Here is a 25,854-nt window from a genome sequence, read left to right as displayed (position 1 = left end):
TGGATTTTTAAAATCTCTCTAACATGAATCTCGATATTGGATTTTAAAATTGCATTAATATGAATAGCAACATTAGGTTTTCAAATTGCGTGAATACCAATCGCGATGTACGATTTTTAAATCACATGAATACGAATCTCAACGTGCAACTTTTAAATTAGGTAAATACGAAAATAGATGTTTGATTTTTCAAACCATGTGAGTAGGGATTGCAATATTAGCAGATTCCGGCACAGTTTCAAATATTCAAAAACGTGAAAATCCGCAAAAGAATCAATCAGCGGAAGAATCACGCGTATGTAAGTTTCTTGTTAGCTGGAATAAGCAAAGGTTTCAAAGTTTGATATTAGATTGAGGAAATTCATGAAAATTTCCTCAGATTATAATTTTGGATTAGCGATAGTTCAAGAATCGATGGTCACGAGAAACGCGGAATTCCACGACATCCCCAGAAAAATCATATGCCTACTCCTAATTTTTAAGATCTGGAAGAATAATACAACAAACCCAGAATACAATCACCCCTGACACTTTTAGCAAAAGATTTTATAAAGTAATTTAAAAAAAAAATTTATGAGGACACAGCAAAGAAAAAAACGCCATTTTGAAATGATAGAAAATTGAGCACTTTTTACAAAATCCTAATGAAGAAAAGCACCTTTAAAGTAAAGGCTTTTAAAAAACGTAAATCAAAAATAAGCACCCTTAAGCACTTTTTAAAAAGGCTATGCACCCTGTTTTAACACAAATAACCAATAAAAATCATTTTTGTGAGTAAAAATGAAAGTATTCTGTTTAAAAATAAAGCACTTAAAGTAATTATAAAGTTTAAAAAGTAATTAAATTAAAAGTTAAAGTAGTTATAAAGTTTAAAACAACAAGGAGTTTCAAGACAGTTTCTGTTATCTTTTCAAAACGAATTAGCTTAATTCTTTTTAATGGTGGAATGATAGAGCAGGAATTTGCCAGTCTGAAAAATGTGCTTGCTTTTAACAAGCAAACCCCGATTTTAGCAAGCAATACTTTTGCAATTCCTAAAATTTCTACCTCTTCAGTTCAACCAAGAAAAATCCATTTAAGATTCCAAAGGCAACAGAAATGAGTCATAAATCCAGCAATTGTGGGTGGGAACTTTTTCCAAAAGCAGTAATGCAAACGACAATATTTTTCAGACCACGAGTCTCATCCAAAAAACAACAACACAAAGAAGAGAAATTATAACAGTTGAAAGGCTTACTTTTTTTACACAGAAAGAAAAACTAAATACTACATTTATAATTTAGTAAGTAGGTAACACTATCTGGACAAAAGTATCCAGACACCCAAGTGTATGGACTTAAAGCGTCCTGAGGCACATATTATATATAATACACATGTCTGGGAAGACTTTCCATCAGTTTTTGATAGGAATTGACTTCCATCATAGCTGAAGTGAGTGCTTGCACTGAGGAGGGTCGATAAAACTTGCTATGTAATCTGTGTTCTAATTCCTCACAAAGAGAATTAGATAGGGCCTCTGAGAAGAACAGTTCAGTTTTTGAATACTCATTTCGTCAAACCACGGATGTGCAAGCCCCGATGTGTGAATGGAGCCTGCTGGAAGAGAATTGGGCCGAAATATTGCCGTAATGTTGGGATTGCAGCATTGTTCACATCCATTTCAAAGTTCATGTTTACAACATACACAGGCCAAACCACGAGAAACACCCACCACCATCACCATAAAAATCGGGTGTCTGGATAGTGTATAAACTTTTATGAGCAGTTATTATAAAAAGAAAGCATTCCTTCACACTCAATTATAAGAAAATTCAACTGTATAGGAACCGTTTCATTAAATAGTTAAAAAATTTCATAATTTTATTTTGTGAAATGTACATTTAAATTTAGTAATGATGGTATTGGGATAAATAAGTAAGTTGAATTCAACGTTAGATAACCAAGAGTCATATAGTTCATTTAGAGTCATAATCATATAGTTATTAAGTTTCAAATACCAGCTTGTGTTATCCAATCCTAATAGCCTCTGAGATCTTCTTCAATTTGTTGTTTTTTCTCTAAGTTTGTGAAAGTCACCCCTCGCTTTTGCTTTTTCTCTTTCTTTTGAAAACTCACTGAAACGAAAAGTATTTGAATATTATGAAAACCCACACAAGTTTTTTTTTCTTTTTTAGACAAATTTTTTTTAAAAAATTGATTATTGACAGTATTGTAAGAAAAGAAACTTTTGAACTGAGCATTTGCACATGACTAACAAGTTTGGTGCACAAAATACTGTAATTTTGCTGAGGCATTATTGATTTAAAACTTGAAAATTTAGTTTGAAAGAAATTTCCATCCACCAATTCTACTCCTTCATAATAAGCAAAAGCAATTTTACTAAAGTTGCAGCAGTTTTAAGTTTAATTTGAAAGTTTTATTTCAGGGCCCGTGATTTTTTAAAAAATTTTTCTTTTAAAATTTAAAAAAAATCGGATTTTTTGATTTTTATTCAAATATACTGTAAGAACTTTATAAGTAGAAGTTATTATGTAGAACTTTTTATACTAAAAAAACTTTATAAATGCTTAATCATACTTTATAAATGTTTACTCATTAAATTAATATTAAAACTATATTACAAGAATATTTTAGAAGCTCTAACTACCTAAAACAATTTTTCCTTATAATACATAGCTTTGAATGCATCAAAACTATTTTGAAACAAATGCATGATTGAAATTTAAAGACTAGATGAAATAGAGAATTTAAAGAATATTTTAACTATTCAAAAGTTTCAATTAACAAACCATAATTTTAATTTAAAATAGTGATTTTTTTCTTTCGATTTTTAAAATGACTAAATGTAACAGATTGTGTTTATAAATGTAGTCATTCATCAGAAAATAAATAAACATTTAATCTATACATTTTTATATTAAAATATTCATTCATTTTTAATCTTACATCAAAATAGATAAATTAAGCAAAAAAAAAATTTTTTTTAAATCTTTGAAAAAAAAATTTTTGCAAAATTTTCTTAGAGAAAATCTGAAAACGTCAAAGATACTGTAAACATATTATGAGAAAAAAATACTTTAATCTGTACTTTCAATCTCAAGAATCAAAGGATTTATAAAAATTTAATTTCAAATGTGTTGAAATTTAACACATACCAAGAAAGAAAGTAATTTCGTTAGCTAAAATGAATAAATTCAGCAATAATAAATTTTAAAACTAAAGCAGCAATTTATTTAAAATACATTCTAAAACTAAGAAAAGAAATAAAAGTATTAATAATTTAAAACAGTGTTTTTAAATTTTTCAAATCAATATATATATAAAAAATATCAGTTGATTTAAATCAATGATTTTTTAAAAAAAATCATTTGATTTAAATCATTTAATTCCTCAACAATCTACCTGATTTAATCAAACATGATTTAAATTGTGATTTAAATCAACAAACCCTGTTTTATTTTAAAAAGAAACATTAAAAATAATAACATAATTATCGACTCACACAGGAAAATACAAATTTAATTTAATTCAACCTTGATTGCAATTTTTCTTACAAAAAGATCAAGTTAAGTAGTGTTGCAACGTTTTTGTGAGAAGTTTTCTATTTCTTATTAAAAAAAATTGGAAAATATATAATTGAATTGAAACTGTAATAAAAATGATGATATAATAAAAATATAATTAGGTAGGTAGGAACTTTATTAACGTCGCACTAGAGCTGCACAATGCGCTATTGTCGACGGTCTAGGGAACATCCCATCCCCCGAGGATGATCCGAAGACGTGCTATCGGAATTTCAACCCTCGAAAGAGGGGATGGCTCCTCTACTTGCGTGCAAAGTAGAGCTCTTTAAGGTAGAACAGCTTAACAAGGACCAATACTGCACACCCTTGGTCCCTACAAAAACTGATCAAAGTGGTCACCCGCCCGCTTACTTACCTCAGCCGGTGATGCTTCACTTCAGGGATCTACTAGAAACTGTGTCTTTACGCATTGCAGACAATAATACAATTAAAATACTAACTACTAACATGTTTATTGAATATTACTTTAATTATAAAAATGAATTTAACAAAACAGTGCAATTAGTATGCCAAAATTATTAGATGTTATAATGAAAATAAATTAACACCTAATGCAATTCAAAACAAAAATAAAATATATCAGACAGACACTGAATTTGGGGAATCATCCAGAAATTAAAAACTCAAAAATCTTTTTTCTCACTTTAGGGTTGAAATATTTAAAAACTTTAAATGACTATTAAATAAATTAAGTAGCATGGGAAACTTTAAACAAAAAATTACTGACTCACCCACTCAAAACACCAAGTACTAGATTGAGAACAAAGAAAGATCCCAGAATGATAAGGCTAAGAAAATAAATCCAGGGCCAACTGTTACCACAAGAATCATTCACCTGAAATCAACAACAAAGATCTTTACATTACAGTCAAGAGAATTGTTGTCTAACAACCACACAAAGAAGAATTTAAATTAAGACTTTGTCCTGATTTAGTCCATACCGCGGAAGAAATTTTTTGTCGTAAATTCTCTTTCTCCTGCATTACTAATTTAAAAGAAAGAAAAAGTAAGTTCCGGAAAACATGGAGTAAGTCAAAGTTTCAACGGCTGAAAAAAATACTTCAAAATATTAAAATGCAAACAAATTATTTGAAGAGAACTTCTCTGTTGCGTAATCCTAATTTATCATCTCGTAATTTATTTTCATTTGTATATTTTAAAATTTTCTTTTCAGTATTTGAAACTTCACGGCTTACTCTAAGTTTGTCTGAACTCACTTTTTCTACACTTTAAATAAGTAATGAAGGTGAAGGAGAATTTGAGAGGAAAATTTTCTTTTGCTTCCTCTTAAAAGTTTCTCTGTCTTGGTAATTTTATCCGTATCTGGAAATATTGCCAGACGTGGGAAATTCTCAATCAATGGCAACACTCTAAGGTGACAAGGCTAACATGACCTTTACTTCTTGGGCAACTAAACTAGGGTAAATTAAACTTGGTTAGTTGTACTATTGACAGAATAATTTTACCAATACTGGTCAACAGAACAATCTTCTAGTTTTCTAATTTCCTCAAAATTCAGAATTCTTAACAATTTAAATTCAAAATTCTAAAAGGCAGCAAATGACCACAGTTAATCACCGTGTACAGCCAAATCTTTCAACAAAAAATAAGCACCTTTTATACACTCAAACATTAAGGAAATGCAAAATAATTCTCAAAGACTTCACATGATCATGATTGTCAGGATCCTGATTCCTCTCCCACGCATTTGATTGACCCCTTGACCTGAGGGTCAGAGGGTGAAGGACACTGGAGGCGTCCCCTACATTGGGGGTGGAGCGAATGACTTTTTCTGATGAGAAAGAATTTTTGGAGATTAGATTAGCTTTGAACACAGAAGAGTTGAGTTTCGAGTTGAACTATGCTAGAGAAAGCATGAGAGAGAAGGGAGCAGCAGCGCTCCGGAATATTATATTCTCCAATTCATGTATCATTTTGTAAATAATTCTATAATCAAGAATTTAGTAATAAATAAGCTAAAATTGAAATAATCCTTGGTCATCCTTATTGAGCAGTCTTTAAAAACGAACCAAGAGACAGAAAGGTCTCACAATGATAAAATAAGTTTCTGACAAAGAACTCTTTTCTTGATTATATTAGCCATTATAAAATGATTGAAAGATTTTTCGGTTTGAGATCTCAGAATGGAAAAGGAAGCCTGAAATTGAGAATATCTTGCAAGTTGCAGCAGAGTTGCAAATGACAGTGCAATAATCTCACCGAACCCAGCTCAGTAGACGCGCATGCGGACTCACAAGTATTTTATCAAACATGCAAAATGATTGATGCTTTCATACAATATGAACTGGCGGTACTCTGAAATATATTGTGGTTGAATGAATTGTTAAAACGGTGAATAGAACAATGTGAAAAGCACGCCTTTGCATAATATGTGTCACCTTAAAAGGGATCTTAAAAAATTAAAATAAAAAAGAAGCACCTTCAAGCACTTTTTAAAATCCCTACGCACCTTGTTTAACATGGATCAATTATTCAATTATTTAGTAATTGATCGCTTGTACTAAACACCCAATTGGTATTTGGTTCAAGCAGGGGTAATTGTGAGCCCAACTCAAATCTCCTCAAAATTTCTTGATTAAAATCATAAATGACGCATTTCAAAAATTTAATGTCTTTATAAATTTAAAATCATTGATATTTTCAAAACATGAAAGTCAAAATAAATTATAAGCAGTTATAACTCATATATAAACTCATACATAATTATTAATTATATTAAATTATAATTAATAATTATGCATAAGTATACTTTTATCACTAATTATATTTATTTTCTACCAAAAAAAATATTTACAAATGAAAGAGATGTCAAGTATAAATTCTAGTTATAAGATTTTTAAATAAAATATACAAGAATTTTTACACATAAATGTGATCGATGATTTCTTGAAATTTCTGTACCTTGGATTTCCAGAAATTTCCGGATCGCGGCCAGCACAAACATCTCTGGTTCAAGTTAATTGTCACAGGTATTTACTTCTCTTACCAAATATTTAGATTTCAGCCAATTTGATAGTCAGTTATTCGAAATCAATTCACTATCACGAGGTATCAATCTGAATCATTATTTTCATTAAAACCAAATTAGTTTAGTTAGCTTATCGTAAAAATTATGCAACAAAACTTACACAGGTATTTAAAAAATTTATGCAAAAACTATCATTTAAATTCAATTACATAAAATGATACTTCTAATCCCTGTAATGTAAAAGCCAGTAGGTAATAATTTATTTACTTTTCCTCCAATGTAGTATTCAGTCAATTCAACATCATAATTTAGTTGAGAAACTTTTAAAAGAACAGATAATAGCTTTACCCAGGAGAAGTTTATTAAACACAATAAAGAAATAAAAGAAATAAAAACTTCTAAATAGAATGAATATGCAGTTGATGATTATGAAATAAAATATTTAAATAAAAAAAATGAATATGCTGATGCTGCTGCTTTGTTGGATTTCCGCTACCCATGCTCAGGGTTGCCACTCAAACCTGGGGGAAAAAATTCTCTGTGTATTCCCTGTACATAATTTACACAATATATTAAGAGGAAACACAATTTCTGTGCTCTTGTGCAAGCTATATAGGGCTAATTATATTTATTAATTTCAATTGCTGGAAAAACTTGAGAAAAAAAAAGGAACAAATGAACATACTTAAATAACGCAAAAGTAAATGAAATAGTTTAGTATAGCTGAAATATCCTGCTTAGATATCCCATACATTACGCTTTGAGTGGTCATTATTTAAAAGAGGAAAATATGAAACAAAATTACCTGTATTTTCCCAGTTTGTAGAAAAAAGAAATCAAAATTTCCTGCATTTTCTCTGCTATTTTAGGTAATTTTTAAATTCCTCGTATTTTCCAGGTCTTCCCTGTGACAACCCTGAATGCTGCAGCAATTTTGACTGCTAATACAATATGAAACAATTTTTATCTTTGTAAAGTGAGTTCAAAGAATGAATACTAACATTGTATAGAACACTGGTCCATCCTTCGTGGGTAACACATTGGAAAACAGTGAGCATGGCCAGACCAAAATTGTCAAAATTTATGATTCCGTAATTTGGATCGTCCCAATAGAGGAGGCAGACTTCTCCCACACCTTCACACTGGAAGCCAGAATCACCACACGGATGAGGTTCTCCTTTGATCGATATCTCACCTACAATAAAATAGTTTAGTTACTTCTGTAGAGTTAATACATATATTGAATATACATATAACTGATAGCAAAATATTCACATACATATTAATATGCAAACAGAAATATTCAAATAAGACAGCAAAATATTTGTAAACAAACAGATATACATATACTGAATAATACATATACTCTGTGGTAGAATTATTTTGGCTTTCTGCAACAGAAACGTATTTGCAACAAAAAAAATCTTTTTGGTTAAAATAAAATTGTGCGTATTTTTTTTAAAATGAAGATGTAATATTTTTTTACTGTCATATCACAGCAATATTCTCACATTTTGTAGGAGGAAAACACACGAATAATTTCCTTTTTGCAATTCGTAAATCATAATCACATGAAAAAAAAATTATCAAGATCATTTCTTATCCCTCTGATGTGTGAAAAAGGAATATTTTGAATATAATTATGGAGAGAAAAAAATCTTTCAAACATTTCTGCAGAAAAGATATTTTTTACTTCAATATTCTTTATTTTTCATTCTTATCAAATAAGAATAAAAAAATTACAAGCATTTCTTTCCCCTCCGATACGCGAAAAAGGCATCTTCCAAATATAATTTCAAAAAAGGAAACTAATATTTTTTGTCTATCTAAAGGAAAATTCCTTTTGCAATAACTCTGTAACGCTCTGCAACAATGTCACCGTGTTATTACGGTTCTGGCACGGGGTGCATATACATGCTTTATATATTTTGAAAAATATATATTTTGAGATGCCAACAATATTGCCATTTGCTCAACTATAAGAAAATATTGTAAAGAAACTTCAGACTTGTCTTACTATTAGTAACCACTTTGCAAGCATGTATGTGTAAAAGAGTAAATAAACAATGTACTTTTAAACCAACATCCAGGGCAGAAATAATAAGCTCTAAAAAAGTATTCCGTATGTTCATTACTAAGACAATCACTCATCCTGGTGACCAACTTGGCAATATTACAAGATTATATATTAGCATAGAACAACAGTTATCCAAAGTAATCAAGTCTTTTTTTTACCCATTTTAAAGCATGTTGTTTTTTACTATTGTATAAACTCGAAAGTAAGAGATTCCGAAATATATTTGTGAACTTAAAATATTGCTTTGAAGATTATGATTGAAACTTAAAAATCTAAGAATATGGTTGGCAGTAAGGACAGATTGAGTAAAAGTTCTGAGACACATTTTCTCTGAATGGAATTTTCTTGAAATACAAAATGCTTATTTTCACAGTTTAAAAGCTTTTTAAAATAAAACAGCAGTTTACACACAATACATAAATATTTATAAACAATAGCTTCATATTTACAATTTGCTAATATATTGTTTTCATTAGAATACAAATATAGTTTGTCTAAAGTAAGAACTCCCCTAACCATTGGTCTGGACCAGTGGGGGTGACTATCTTAACGACGTAGAACTATTTCAAGTAGGGGTGAGGGGTCAATGTTTAGGACAGGCTTTGGCTCGGTCTGGTTGGCGAGAGAAAGGGAATTTCTTTCTCTGGTCTATTGTGTTAGCCCTAGCATGAAGAGAAGCTACCCTGACGAACTATACGCTAGTTTTACATTAAAAATATATCATTTTTTATTTTAAAAGAATTTTAAAAAAGAATCTTATAAAAAACATAACACTTTTGTATGGAATTTCAACTTAACCTGGCATTACTTTCTTTTACAATAGAAGCCTAACTAATAATCGTTCTTTTAGAGAAGTCTTCAAAAATAAAGCTCATTAGCAATTTTTAACAGAAATTATTTCGAATGGACTATTAATTATTTTGATAATCTATAGAAAAATGTTTTCATAGTTTTAAAAATAAATAGTATTAAAATTAAAGTTTACATCAGAATTGAATTTGCAGAATTCTAGTTCTGAATTAATTTTTTTTACATATGCAGTAGCACCGCAGCTAAAAATGAACAAAACAAGCTTAATAATGATTTTTGTTGAAATGAAGACAAAGCAGAACTGTTTATAATTGTTGATGAATTTAGTTATTTTCTTTTGAATCAAAAAGTTTGATGGGAAAACTAATGCAATATCTTTTTCATAATTTAGTCAATATATTGTTTTTAGAATTATACATTCGACAGGATATTATGTATATAATTATACATTCTAAACCCTAAGGCATTTCTAACACATAAGAACATTCCTTTAACTTTTAAGAACATTCCTTATGCATCGTTTCGGGGTTGGGGATTTAGAAGTCCTAAACTGGTTTTGGATAGGACATGTAGGTTTTACTGTCTTAAACTGTCCTAAACTTACTAAAACTACCTTAAAGTGTGCAAAACCTTGAACATTGGTAAAAGGTAAAAATTCTATATGTGTGACCATTGTACACATAATAATTGCATATATTAATAAATATTTGATACTTTTTTTATACAATTTGCTTTAACTTATTAAAATAAAATAATATAATATAAGAGGAAAAGATTTATAGTGTTTGAAGCCCCGTAATTCTATGAACAACAAAAGTGAATACTGTATCTTTAAATAAGAATAAATATGCTTTTAATACTGATAAATTACGTTTTCGCATAAAGATAAATAATGCAATATTAAAAATAATAATAAACTTTTTTAATAAAACAAAAAGTTCTCATCATTTTGTTTCTTGCTCAAAAATTAACCCTTTATTTTTCACAATATTTTTTCCAAATTGTGACATAATTTGAATAAAAGAGTTTTGGACAGTTAAGACAGTTTTGGACAAATTGGTATTGGACAAAAGGCTTTAAACGCTGAATTAATCCAAGCTGTTATAAACCTTGCATATTCTGCATCTTTTATACATAATTTTAGAGAAAAAAAAATTCGAAAATTTCAGCAGAAATGAAAACTAAAATTTTTTTAACTTCCTAAGGAAAAAATCTTTCTGCAAGAACACTGTAATGCTCTGTGACAATGTCGTCGTCATTCGGCCAAGGGGATACCACTAATTATGAAATATTGTCCCCATCTTTCTGCACCACTCCCACTAGCCTTACAAAGAACTCTTCCCAATATTTTCTTTTATAGAAAATATAAAATTTTAGAAATTTTATAAACATGAGCGATGATACAAAAGCTAGTTGTAGAGAAGAATTACATTTAACACATCAGAAGAAGAAAAATAAATACCAGTAACATTATCAAAACAAGTTTTGATCATTTTTCCAGAGAAAAGCTCCAGACCAATGATTACATAGATGATGATGACAAAAATGCCGAGAAGGGCGATGTGGAGGAGGGGAATCATGGCTTTTAGAATGGAAATGAGCACCACTTGAAGACCTAAAATAAGAATCACAAAATAAGAAATCACTTATTTTGGGTGCAACATTATGTGATTAGAAGTGCACACACAAGAATAGCTGAGACACAATCTTTATAGTTCGAAAAGAGCTAATTATAAATATGATCATCTGAGATGGCAAATTGAATTCATCAATAAAAAAATACATTTATTCAGAGCATCTTCTTATCTGATTTTCTTATTTAAAACATCATTAATTTGAACATTTATGATTAAGAACTCTTAGCACAAAACCCTATATTACTACTCGAGTATCCGATCAGTTTAAGGGTAGAGTTTATTGCAACTCAACTAAGAATTGTTTTAGCGTTTAAGGAAGTGTGGAACATGCAACTTTCAAAAATGTTCAGATTTGTTAAACTACATAAAAAATAAATGAAAATTTTTTTAAAAATTATGATTTTCTTTCAACAAAAAAAAAGGAAGAAATTTTCTTTTCTTCCTTTTGTTCATTAAAATAATGAGAAATTATTTTTTTCACTTGTCATGAACTAAAATTTTGAGTGCTCCTTTCACCTACTTTCTTCCTACTTTTTTCATACTGAAAAATATATGTTAACCACTTCCTTAATCATCACAAGTAAATTCTGGTATGAATATAATTAAATTGAAAGGCAAGTTTCTAATATGAGCAAGAATATGCAAGTATATCATAGAAACTACAGCTGGACTATAGATGAATATAACTTGTCATAATTAAATACAAATGCAAGTGTATAATATAAGCAAGTACTTAATATATACTATAGCTGGACTAACCACGAATATTACTCGTTATAATTAAATTGAAATGCAGGAGTATAATATAAGCAAGCATATGGAAATATATAATATAAACTATAGCTGGAAAAAAGATTAATATAACTTGTTAAAATTAAATTTAAATGCGAGCGTATAAAATGAGCAAGTATATGCAAGTAAATAAAATAAACTGTACCTGGACTCAAGATAACTATAACTCTTCAGAATTAAATTGAAATGCAAGTCTATAATATAAGCAAATATATGCAAGTATATAATATAAACTATGGCTGGATTCATGCTTAATATAACTTTTCATGATTAAATTGAAGTGCAAGTATATAATATAAGCAAGTATAAGCAAGAATATAATATAAACTATGCAAATATGTAATATAAGCAAGTAAATGCAAGTATTTAATATAAACTATAGCTGAACTCATGATGAATATAACTTGTCATAATTGAATTGAAATGCAAATGTATAATATAAGTATATGCAAGCATTAAATATAAACTAAAGCTGGACTTATGATGAATATAACTAGTCAAAATTAAATTGAAATGCAAGTTTATAGTACAAGCAAGTATATAATATAAACTATAGCTTGACTAATGAAGAATATAACGTGTCATAATTAAAGTTAAAATGCAATTGTAAAATATAAGCAAGTATTTAATATGAACTATAGCTGGACTCATGATGATTACAACTTGTTAAAATAAAATTGAAATACAAATGTATAATATAAGCAAGAATATGCAAGGATATAATATAAACTATAGCTGGACTAAAGATGAATAACTTGTCATAATTAATTTGAAATGCAAATGTATAATAAAAGCAAGGATAAAATACAAACAAGAGCTGGATTAATGATTAATATAACTTGTCATAGATAAATTGAAATGCAAATGTATAATATATGCAAGTATATAATATAAACTACAACTGGACTAATGATTAACTTGAGATGCAAGTTTATATTATGAGCAAGTATATTAAAGTATATAATATAAACTATAGCTGGACTCACGATGAATATAACTCGCTATAATAAATTGAAATGCAAGTGTATAATATATGCAAGCATATCCAAGTATAAAATATAAACAATAGCTAAACAAAGATGAATATAACTAGTCATAATTAAATTGAAATGCAAGTATATCATATAAGTAAGTATATGCAAGTGTATATGTATAGTTTATATAATATAAGCAAGTATATACAAGTATAAAATATAAACTATAGCTGACTAAAGATGAATATAACTTGTCATAATTAAATTAAAATGCAAGCATATCATATAAGCAAGTATATAATATAAACTATAGTGGGACTAATGATGAATATGACTTGTCATAATTAAATTAAATTTAAATGCAAGAGTATAATATATGCAAGTACATAAAATGAACTATACTTCAAGATTAACATAACTCGTCATAATTACATTGAAATGAAAGTATAAAATATTATCAAGTATATGAGAGTATACATAATATAAACTGTAGCTACACTCCTGAAGAGTATAATTCCTCATAATTAAATTGAAATGCAAGTGAATAAAATAAGCAAGAATAGAATATAAACTGCAGCTGGACTCGTGATGAATATAATTAAATTAAAATGCATGAGTATAATATAAGCAAGTATATAAAATGAATTATAGCTGGACTCATGATTAATATAACTCGACATAATTAAATTGAAATGCAAGAGTATAATATAAGCAAGTATATGCAAGCATATAATATAAACTGCAGCTGGACTCACGATCAATATAACTCGCCATGATAAATTGAAATGCAAGTGTATAATATAAGCAAGTATATGGAAGTATAAAATATAAACTATTGCTGAACTAAAGATGAATATAACTCGTCACAATCGAATTGAAATGCAAAAGTATAATATATGCAGGTATATAATATAAACCATAGCTAGACTCAAGAAGAATATAACTAGTCATAATTAAATTGAAATGCAAGTGTATAATATATGCAAGTACATAAAATGAAATATAGCTGGACTCAAGATGAATATAATTTGTCATAATTAAATTGAAATGAAAGTATAAAATATTATCAAGTATATGAAAGTATATAATATAAACTGTAGCTACACTCCTGAAGAGTATATAATTCCTCATAATTAAATTAAAATGCTAGTGTATAATATAAGCAAGTATATAATATAAACTATAGCCGGACTAATGATTAAATTGAAATACAAGAGTATAGTATGACCAAGTATATAATATAAACTATAGCTGTACTAATGATTAAATTGAAATGCAAGTTCATAGTATGAGCAAGTATATGCAGGTAAATAATATAAACTATAGCTGAACTAAAGATGAATATAACTTGTCATAATAAAATTGAAATGCAAGTATATCATATAACAAGTACATAATATGAACTATAGCGGGACTAATGATGAATATAACTTGCCATAATTAAATTAAGATGCAAGTATATAATATAAGCAATTATATGCAAGCATAAACTATAGCCAGACTCATGATGAATATAACTAGTCATAACTAAATTGAAATGCAAGTATATCATATAAGAAAGTATATGCAATTGTATATGTATAGTTTATATAATATAAGCAAGTATATGCAAGTAAAAAATATATAGATGAATATAACTTGTCATAATTAAATTGAAATGCAAGTATAAAATATTATCAAGTATATGAAAGTATATAATATAAACTGTAGCTGGACTCCTGAAGAGTAAAATTCCTTATAATTAAATTGAAATGCAAGGATATCATATAAGCAAGTACATAATATAAACTATAGCTGAACTAATCATGAATACATCTTGACATAATTAAATTTAACTGCAAGTGTATAATATACATAAAATGAACTATAGCTGGACTCAAGAAGAATATAACTCATGATAATTAAATTGAAATGAAAGTATAAAATATTATCAAGTATATGAAAGTATACAATATAAACCATCGCTGGACTAATGATGAAAATAACTTATCATAATTAAATTGAAATGCAAGTATAATATATGCAAGTATATAATATAAACTGAAGCGGGACTAATGATGAATATAACTAGTCATAACTAAATTGAAATGCAAGAATATAGTATGAGCAAGTATATAATATAAATTATAGCTGGACTCATGATGAATATAACTAGTCATAATTAAATTGAAATGCAAGTATATAATATAAACTATAGCTTGACTCATGATTAATATTACTAGTCATTCTTAAATTGAAGTGCAAGTGTATAATATATGCAAGTACAATAATATAAACTATAGGTGGACTCATAATGAATATAACTCATCATATATAAATTGAAATGCAAGTGTATAATAGAAGCAAGTATATGTTAGTAAAACAATAGCTAGTCTCATGATTAATCTAACTTTTCAAACATAAATTGAAATGCAAGTGCATAATATCAGCAAGCATATAATATAAACTATAACTGGACTAATGATTAAATTGAAATGCAAGTTTATAGTATGAGCAAGTATATAATATAAATTATAGCTGGACTCATGATGAATATAACTTGTCATAATTAAATTGAAATGCAAGTGAATAATATATGCAAGTATATAATATAATCTATAGCTGGGCTAATGATGAATATAACTTGTCATAATTAAAGTGAAACTGCAAAGACATATTTATAAAAAGTAATGACTAGAATGTGCAGTCTTAGAATTTATTCTTTTTAAATACTGAAAGCAAAAACAAATTTAAATTTTTTTTTTAATAATGTTAATTTAAAATAAATAAAACATAACAGAAAAGCACATTTTAAATTCATGTCAAAAATTAGAAACATTAATGATATAAAATTTAAGTAGAAAATTTGTGAATATTTTTTAATGCTAATTCCAATATTCATGGATAGAGCTCATGTACAAACCAAAATCTCTGAGCTACTAAGTACTTGCTCTCACTTAAAAAATGAATTAATTTCACTTTAGTAAACTATATAAGTAAAAAGAAATATATCTGCCACAATCTTGCCAGTATTGCAAACAAAAATCCTTACTTTATGTAGAGTTCTAAAAGGACAAAAACTCTTTTTTAGAGAATGGTCGAAGTAACATGTCATAATTAAATTGAAATGCAAACGTATAATATAAGTATATGCAAGCATTAAATATAAACTATAGCTGGACTTATGATGAATATAACTAGTCAAAATTAAATTGAAATGCAAGTATATCATATAAGCAAGTATATAAAATGAACTATAGCTGGACTCAAGATGAATATAACTCGTCCCAATTAAATTGAAATGCAAGTATATAATATAAGCAAGTATATGAAAAAATATAACATAAACTATAGCTTGACTCAAGATGAATATAACTCGTCATAATTAAATTGAAATGCAAATGTATAATATAAGCAAGGATATAATATAAACTATAGCTGAACTAATGATGAATAATAACTTGCCATAATAATGAAAGGCAAGTATATAATATAAGCAAGTAGTATATGCAAGTATAAACTATAGGTGGACGGATGAATATAACTAGCCATAACTTAACTGAAATGCAAGAATATAATATAAGCAAGTATATAATACAAACAATAACTGGACCCATGACGTAAAACTATAGCTAGACTCATAATTAACATACTTTTTTATATATAAATTGAAATGCAAGTGCATAATATATGCAAATATATTACAAAAACTATAGCTGGACCAATGATTAAATTGAAATGCAAGTGTATAATATAAGTAAGCATATGCAAGTATATAATATAAACTATAGCTGGACACACAATGAATATAACTTGTCAAAACCAAATTGAAATGCAAATGTATAATATAAGCAAGTATATAATACGAACAATAACTGCACTCATGATGAATATAACTTGTCATAATTAAATTGAAATCCAAATGTATAATATAAGCAAATATATGCAAGCATATAATATAAACTATAGCGGGACTGACGATGAATATAACTCGCCATAATAAATTGAAAAGAAAATGTATAATATAAGCATATATAAGCAAGTATATAATATAAACTATAATTAATGATGAATATAACTTGTCATAATTAAATTCAAATGCAAGTGTATAATATACGCAAGTACATAAAACGAACTATAGCTGATTGCACAATTTGTCATAATTAAATGGAAATGCAAGTATATAATAAGTGCAAGAATATAATTAACTATAGCTGAACTAATGATGAATATAACTTGTCATAATTAAATAGAAATGCAAGTGTATAATATAAGCAAATATATGCAAGTATATAATATAAACTATAGCTGGACTGACGATGAATATAACTCGCCATAATAAATTGAAATGCAAATGTATAATATAAGCAAGTATATAATATAAACTACAGCAGGACTAATAATATATAAAACTTGTCATAACCAAATTGAAATGCAAATTATTATTATAAGCAAATATATGCAAGTATATAATATAAACTATATCTGGACACACGATAAATATAACTCGCCATGATAAATTGAAACGCAAGTGTATAATATAAGCAAGTATATAATACAAACAATAACTGGACTCATGATGAATATAACTTGTCAAAGTTAAATTGAAATACAAGTGTATAATATAAGTAAGCATATGGCAAGTATATAATGTAAACTATAGCAGGACTCATGAAGAATATAACTTGTCATAATTAAATTGAAATGCAAGTGTATAATATAAGAAAGTATATGCAAGTATATAATATAAACTAGAGCTGGACTCATAATTAATATTACTTGTCATTATTAAATTGAAGTGCAAGTGTATAATATATGCAAGTATATAATATAAACTATAGCTGGACTAATGATTAAATTGAAATGCAGGTGTATAATAAAAGCAAGCATATAATATAATTTATAGCTGGACTCACAATGAATATAACTTGCCATAATAAATTGAAATGCAAGTGTATAATATAAGCAAGTACATGCAGTATATAATAAAAACTATAGCTCGACTGACGATGAATATAACTCGACATAATAAATTGAAATGCAAATGTATAATATAAGCAAGTATATAATATAAACTATAGTGGGACTAATGATGAATATAACTTGTCATAATTAAATTTAAATGCAAGTGTATAATATATGCAAGTACATAAAATGAACTATTGCTAGACTCGAGATGAATATAACTCGTCATAATCAAATTGAAAAGAAAGTATAAAATATTATCAAGCTCATGAAAGTATATAATATAAACTGTAGCTGGACTACTGACGAGTATAACTCGTCATCATTAAATTGAAATGCAAGTATAAAATATTATCAAGTATATGAAAGTATATAATATAAACTGTAGCTGGACTCTTGAAGAGTATAACTCCTCATAATTAAATTGAAATGCAAGTGAATAAAATAAGCAAGGATATAATATAAACTAAAGCTGAACTAATAATGTACAAAACTTGTCATAACCAAATTGACATGCAAATTAATAATATAAGCAAATATACGCAAGTATATAATATAAACTATATCTGGACACACGATGAATATAACTCGCCATGATAAATTGAAACGAAAGTGTATAATATAAGCAAGTATATAATATAAACTATAGCTGGACACACGATGAATATAACTTGTCATAACCAAATTGAAATGCAAATGTATAATATAAGCAAATATATGCAAGCATATAATATAAACTATAGCGGGACTGACGATGAATATAACTCGCCATAATAAATTGAAAAGAAAATGTATAATATAAGCAAGTATATAATATAAACTATAATTAATGATGAATATAACTTGTCATAATTAAATTCAAATGCAAGTGTATAATATATGCAAGTACATAAAACGAACTATAGCTGATTGCACAATTTGTCATAATTAAATGGAAATGCAAGTATATAATAAATGCAAGAATATAATAAACTATAGCTGAACTAATAATGAATATAACTTGTCATAATTAAATAGAAATGCAAGTGTATAATATAAGCAAATATATGCAAGTATATAATATAAACTATAGCTGGACTGACGATGAATATAACTCGCCATAATAAATTGAAATGCAAATGTATAATATAAGCAAGTATATAATATAAACTACAGCGGGACTAATAATATATAAAACTTGTCATAACCAAATTGAAATGCAAATTAATAATATAAGCAAATATATGCAAGTATATAATATAAACTATATCTGGACACACGATAAATATAACTCGCCATGATAAATTGAAATACAAGTGTATAATATAAGTAAGCTTATGGCAAGTATATAATATAAACTATAGCAGGACTCATGAAGAATATAACTTGTCATAATTAAATTGAAATGCAAGTGTGTAATATAAAAAAGTATAGTCAAGTGTATAATATAAGAAAGTATATGCAAGTATATAATATAAACTAGAGCTGGACTCATGATTAATATTACTTGTCATTATTAAATTGAAGTGCAAGTGTATAATATATGCAAGTATATAATATAAACTATAGCTGGACTAATGATTAAATTGAAATGCAGGTGTATAATAAAAGCAAGCATATAATATAATTTATAGCTGGACTCACAATGAATATAACTTGCCATAATAAATTGAAATGCAAGTGTATAATATAAGCAAGTACATGCAAGTATATAATAAAAACTATAGCTCGACTGACGATGAATATAACTCGACATAATAAATTGAAATGCAAATGTATAATATAAGCAAGTATATAATATAAACTATAGTGGAACTAATGATGAATATAACTTGTCATAATTAAATTTAAATGCAAGTGTATAATATATGCAAGTACATAAAATGAACTATTGCTAGACTCGAGATGAATATAACTCGTCATAATCAAATTGAAAAGAAAGTATAAAATATTATCAACCATATGAAAGTATATAATATAAACTGTAGCTGGACTCCTGACGAGTATAACTCGTCATCATTAAATTGAAATGCAAGTATAAAATATTATCAAGTATATGAAAGTATATAATATAAACTGTAGCTGGACTCTTGAAGAGTATAACTCCTCATAATTAAATTGAAATGCAAGTGAATAAAATAAGCAAGGATATAATATAAACTAAAGCTGAACTAATAATGTATAAAACTTGTCATAACCAAATTGACATGCAAATTAATAATATAAGCAAATATATGCAAGTATATAATATAAACTATACCTGGACACACGATGAATATAACTCGCCATGATAAATTGAAACGCAAGTGTATAATATAAGCAAGTATATAATACAAACAATAACTGGACTCATGATGAATATAACTTGTCAAAGTTAAATTGAAATACAAGTGTATAATATAAGTAAGCATATGGCAAGTATATAATGTAAACTATAGCAGGACTCATGAAGAATATAACTTGTCATAATTAAATTGAAATGCAAGTGTATAATATAAGAAAGTATATGCAAGTATATAATATAAACTAGAGCTGGACTCATAATTCACATTACTTGTCATTATTAAATTGAAGTGCAAGTGTATAATATATGCAAGTATATAATATAAACTATAGCTGGACTAATGATTAAATTGAAATGCAGGTGTATAATAAAAGCAAGCATATAATATAATTTATAGCTGGACTCACAATGAATATAACTTGCCATAATAAATTGAAATGCAAGTGTATAATATAAGCAAGTACATGCAGTATATAATAAAAACTATAGCTCGACTGACGATGAATATAACTCGACATAATAAATTGAAACGAAAGTGTATAATATAAGCAAGTATATAATATAAACTATAGCTGGACACACGATGAATATAACTTGTCATAACCAAATTGAAATGCAAATGTATAATATAAGCAAGTATATAATACGAACAATAACTGCACTCATGATGAATATAACTTGTCATAATTAAATTTAAATGCAAGTGTATAATATACGTAAGCATATGCAAGTATGTAATATAAACTATAGCTGGACTCATGAAGAATATAATTTGTCATAATTAAATTGAAATGAAAATGTATAATATAAGCAAATATAATATAAACTCTAATTAATGATGAATATAACTTGTCATAATTAAATTTAAATGCAAGTGTATTATATATGCAAGTACATAAAACGAACTATAGCTGATTGCACAATTTGTCATAATTAAATGGAAATGCAAGTATATAAAAAATGCAAGAATATAATAAACTATAGCTGAACTAATTATGAATATAACTTGTCATAATTAAATAGAATTGCAAGTGTATAATATAAGCAAATATATGCAAGTATATAATATAAACTATAGCTGGACTGACGATGAATATAACTCGCCATAATAAATTGAAATGCAAATGTATAATATAAGCAAGTATATAATATAAACTACTGCGGGACTAATAATATATAAAACTTATCATAACCAAATTGAAATGCAAATTAATAATATAAGCAAATATATGCAAGTATATAATATAAACTATACCTGGACACACGATGAATATAACTCGCCATGATAAATTGAAACGAAAGTGTATAATATAAGCAAGTATATAATATAAACTATAGCTGGACACACGATGAATATAACTTGTCATAACCAAATTGAAATGCAAATGTATAATATAAGCAAGTATATAATACGAACAATAACTGCACTCATGATGAATATAACTTGTCATAATTAAATTTAAATGCAAGTGTATAATATACGTAAGCATATGCAAGTATGTAATATAAACTATAGCTGGACTCATGAAGAATATAATTTGTCATAATTAAATTGAAATGAAAATGTATAATATAAGCAAATATAATATAAACTCTAATTAATGATGAATATAACTTGTCATAATTAAATTTAAATGCAAGTGTATTATATATGCAAGTACATAAAACGAACTATAGCTGATTGCACAATTTGTCATAATTAAATGGAAATGCAAGTATATAAAAAATGCAAGAATATAATAAACTATAGCTGAACTAATTATGAATATAACTTGTCATAATTAAATAGAATTGCAAGTGTATAATATAAGCAAATATATGCAAGTATATAATATAAACTATAGCTGGACTGACGATGAATATAACTCGCCATAATAAATTGAAATGCAAATGTATAATATAAGCAAGTATATAATATAAACTACTGCGGGACTAATAATATATAAAAATTATCATAACCAAATTGAAATGCAAATTAATAATATAAGCAAATATATGCAAGTATATAATATAAACTATACCTGGACACACGATGAATATAACTCGCCATGATAAATTGAAACGCAAGTGTATAATATAAGCAAGTATATAATACAAACAATAACTGGACTCACGATGAATATAACTTGTCAAAGTTAAATTGAAATACAAGTGTATAATATAAGTAAGCATATGGCAAGTATATAATATAAACTATATATAAAAAAAAATATTTAATGAGGAAGGGAACGTTTCAGTTTGACTAAAATGTGAAATTGTTATAACAAATAATTGTAATAGATGTATAAATTATTTATTTTTAATCTCAATAACTGATTACTGTTTCTGACAATTTTAAGACTGATTATTTTCCAGGCATGATTTAGGAATATATTTCAGGATAATGTAAAAAAATTGCAACTTTCCCTAACTATTCCTTGATTTTTGAAGTTATAATAAAATTCCCTGACCATTTCAGGTTTTCCCTGTTCTACTTAACCATTGGAAGGGAGATAGGAATTTTATGAAATTGTGACAGTTTGTGACAGGAGAGTTACAGAGATGTGAAAGCATACATTTTAGGCTAAATAAACACCATTTAAACTCAGCAGATTAATTCTCCGTTTATCCGCAGAGTTAACTCGGTATGTTCACAATGCAAATATTTATTGTCTGGAGTAAACTCAGGCATAGCAGAACTCATCTGTACGTTTCGTTTTATCACATTTTTATTCTGCCGACAGCAAAACAAAAAATATTAATCTGCTGTGATGGGAAGTTTGTTAATTTTTATTTAGGAGTTGTAAGACTATTTGTGGGACTGCAGATGTGTTTCTTCGTACAATTGTATGTACGATGGTTGATGAAATTACATACAAAAAAAAGTAAAAAATTGGTGTTCAGGAGCGAAAGTAAAAGTAATTCAGGTGATTTTTTAGATGATGAAGATGTAAACATATACAAAGACTAATATATAACTTTTTTCCTTTGCCCATGATAATTTAGGATATCAAGTATATAAAAGATGGTAAATTAAATAACTGATGGTAAATTAAATAACTGATGGTAAATTAAATAATTAAATAACTGATGGTAAATTAAATATTTTTATACATAAAAAAATTAAAATTTCAACTTAGAACTTGTGTATTATGTATACTTTGTATTTCTTAATATAAAAAAAATATATGTTGATTTTTTGCATTTTTTTTCCTTAAAAAAATTGGTAAGGTAAGCGGTTAACTTATTGTTTTCAAATAAATCTTGCTTTAAATTTAAAGCACATAAAAAGGAAAACTAATTAAGATTTGTGAATGAACTTACTTGGCACCCCCGATACAAGCCTCAGAGGACGAAGAACACGGAATGCTTGAAGAGCTTTAACATCCAAGCCATCTTTCATCAGATTTGAAAGAGCAGTACTTATCACACTATTCAAAATATAAATATTATTTTATTTATGAGAATAAAATATAAAGACTGTAATCAAATGCATGTCGAGAAGAATATATTTCTTAAATGAATACCCTTTACTCTATAACTTTATTAAGAAAAATAGAAGTACAGCGAAACTTCTGCTATGGACACACCAGCAAAATGGAAGCCTCTCAATACGGACATTCATTCAATTCCCTATGAACCTTCTATGAATAAATCATTAGGTACATTCTCCGTGAAATGTACACATCCGTACACCGGACGCAGACAGTCATCTTTGCCCTATGAAACATTATTTTCTATTTCCTCAACTTCTCTATTGTTTTGTTAATCAAATAAACCCTTCTCGGGAGAGGGGGAAGAAAGACGATGTAAACCAACCAAGTTTAGTCTTCGGCAGATGCTTCTTTCTTTATTCGTCCAAAACGAATATTCTGCATTCTGCAATATAGGCTAAATACCAAATATTTGCATGTTACATCTCTAATTTAATTGCAGTAATTGCTATTTATTTTTGAAAATTTAATTTTTTTTAATTATAATTTTACAATGCTGTGCATATCTTGTGTCTATTTACAATTAAAAAACTCATTGAAAAAGTTTTTTTGCAATAACAGGACTCTATTTGCACAAATTCACAAAAGCAGGAACCTGGTTGAAAGAATATGACTCAACGTTTATTTTATAGTCACAAATTACAAGTAATTTTTTCACAATTTTACAAAAACAGGACCTTTTACAAAATGTGTGGACAGACCCCTGCCAGTTAGAAAATTAATTAGTTCTCCTACTTTACAGGTAAGTATTGATTTCTTTTGTTTTCTGCGTATCGCAAGAGGTTTACTTTCAAAAAGGTATTAACCATGTTTCCTATCAAGTGATGGGGGATGTAAACCTAATAACTGAAACAGACTGAGGACTAAAAGCTCCCATTTGGTATCATATGACTAACTTGAATATCTGTGTTAAAAGGAAAATAATATTCATTTATCTGTAGCTACATCTAGAATTATGTACTTACATCATACTTTCATATATTCGTCTTATATAGAAAAAAAAATATTCTTTAAAGTTAAATTAAACATTCTTGGAGATTATTTAATTATATCTATATTATAGAAAATATTCTAAAAACAATTTACAGTGTTAAACTTTGTCATTAAGGTACCCTTCCCATAAACGGACAACTCTCGTAAACAGACAATGACTTGGCTGGAGACATCTATTCTTGTTCTTTCTCAGTACAACAACATTTTATTAGTCAAGGCTGTCTTAGTCAATTTCTCCAAGTAAAAATTAAGAGATATCAATTACATCAAAAATGTCATACCTATTAGATGTTAAGGACAAAACTCATTAACAGTTTTCAAACGACTTAATAATATGAAACGCATACATTATTTGCAGTTATATAATATTGAACATAAATTGGTAGAAAGATAGTAAACATGTGGTTAAAAATGTAAGAAAAACTTAAAATTAATATTAGAATAAAAATCATTATAAACCACTTATTACATCTATTACAAAATATACATCTCACTACTTTAAATACTAACACTAGCGTATGCTTGCAACAAAAACAAATAGTTTTAAATAGCTTTAAGTTTTAAATAGCTTTAGTTTTATATAGCTTTAGTTATATAAAACAAATAGTTTTAAATAGCTTTAAGAAGCTAAAGAATAAAGTTCTTTCTAAATACAGTAGCCATATAGCCATTTTTAACATATCAATAATTGACTAAAACAAATTTTCTCTTCAAACTCATAAAAATAACTTATTATCACTAAAATCTTATGAAATGCAGCAGACATGAGTTTAGAAATTATATTATTTATTTATACTAACAAAATTATTTCTGAAAATATTGCCTCTCACAATAAACTATGTCGTAAACGGTTGGAAACTTTCTAGCGAGAAGTCGAGCAGGTTTGGATATCGAGATTTGTTTTCGTTTACCAACAAACAAAGCTTGCAACTCGGATTTACCGCCAAAATGGAGGAGATATCGATATTGGCGTGGCGATCGCAATGCTCGAATACGCCATCTGGGGGGAGACCAGTTTCATGTATTTGGCCCTTTTCCCTTCCCTCTTCTCTTCGTTTCAATTGTATAAGAATGTACTACTAATTGTATAGGAATGCACAACTGAATGAACAGCTAAATTTTCGCAATTACCATTGACAAATTATGTCAATCAAAAGCCTGTATTTCTACATATAACAAGATGCGATATTTTTACAAAAATACAGGCATCTGATGGGTTTAATTGAGTCGTCGTAATTGCGTAAATTTAGCCCTAGTGTCAACAAGGATACGAATTTTTCGCTGCTAGATGGCTAAGTTAACAATCAGAAAACTGCAA

The 25,854-nt window shown here is 27.4% G+C and overlaps 1 protein-coding gene across 12 annotated transcripts in view; it reads right to left on the bottom strand.

Annotated features, from left to right (window-relative positions):
• LOC147806779 (muscle calcium channel subunit alpha-1-like) overlaps positions 1-25,496 on the bottom strand; it is a 39,418-nt gene extending 13,922 nt beyond the window's left edge. For 3 of the 12 annotated variants that reach the window (XR_015435194.1, XR_015435195.1, XR_015435196.1), the window contains exons 1-6: positions 25,337-25,496; positions 23,374-23,480; positions 10,923-11,075; positions 7,575-7,768; positions 4,316-4,419; positions 1,998-2,114 (exon numbers count right to left, since the gene is read on the bottom strand). Coding sequence is in view for 1 of the 12 variants with exons in the window: in XM_087167197.1 (XP_087023323.1) it covers positions 4,312-4,419; positions 7,575-7,768; positions 10,923-11,075; positions 23,374-23,452 (534 nt within the window). In the remaining 11 variants the exon portion in view is untranslated. Of the gene's footprint in view, positions 1-1,997; positions 2,115-4,309; positions 4,420-7,574; positions 7,769-10,922; positions 11,076-23,373; positions 23,481-25,046; positions 25,290-25,336 lie in introns of those variants that run through there. The other 9 variants (XR_015435203.1, XR_015435204.1, XR_015435201.1 and 6 more) reach the window with 7 other exon arrangements.
• Between the last annotated feature and the right edge of the window lie 358 nt (positions 25,497-25,854).

The sequence above is a fragment of the Parasteatoda tepidariorum genome, chromosome 7 (assembly GCF_982258835.1).
Source record: "Parasteatoda tepidariorum strain Cologne lab strain chromosome 7, Ptep-v5.0, whole genome shotgun sequence".
NCBI lineage: Eukaryota > Metazoa > Arthropoda > Arachnida > Araneae > Theridiidae > Parasteatoda > Parasteatoda tepidariorum.
Note: the sequence above shows the minus strand (reverse complement) of the source record. Positions and strands in the feature narration are given on the sequence as shown.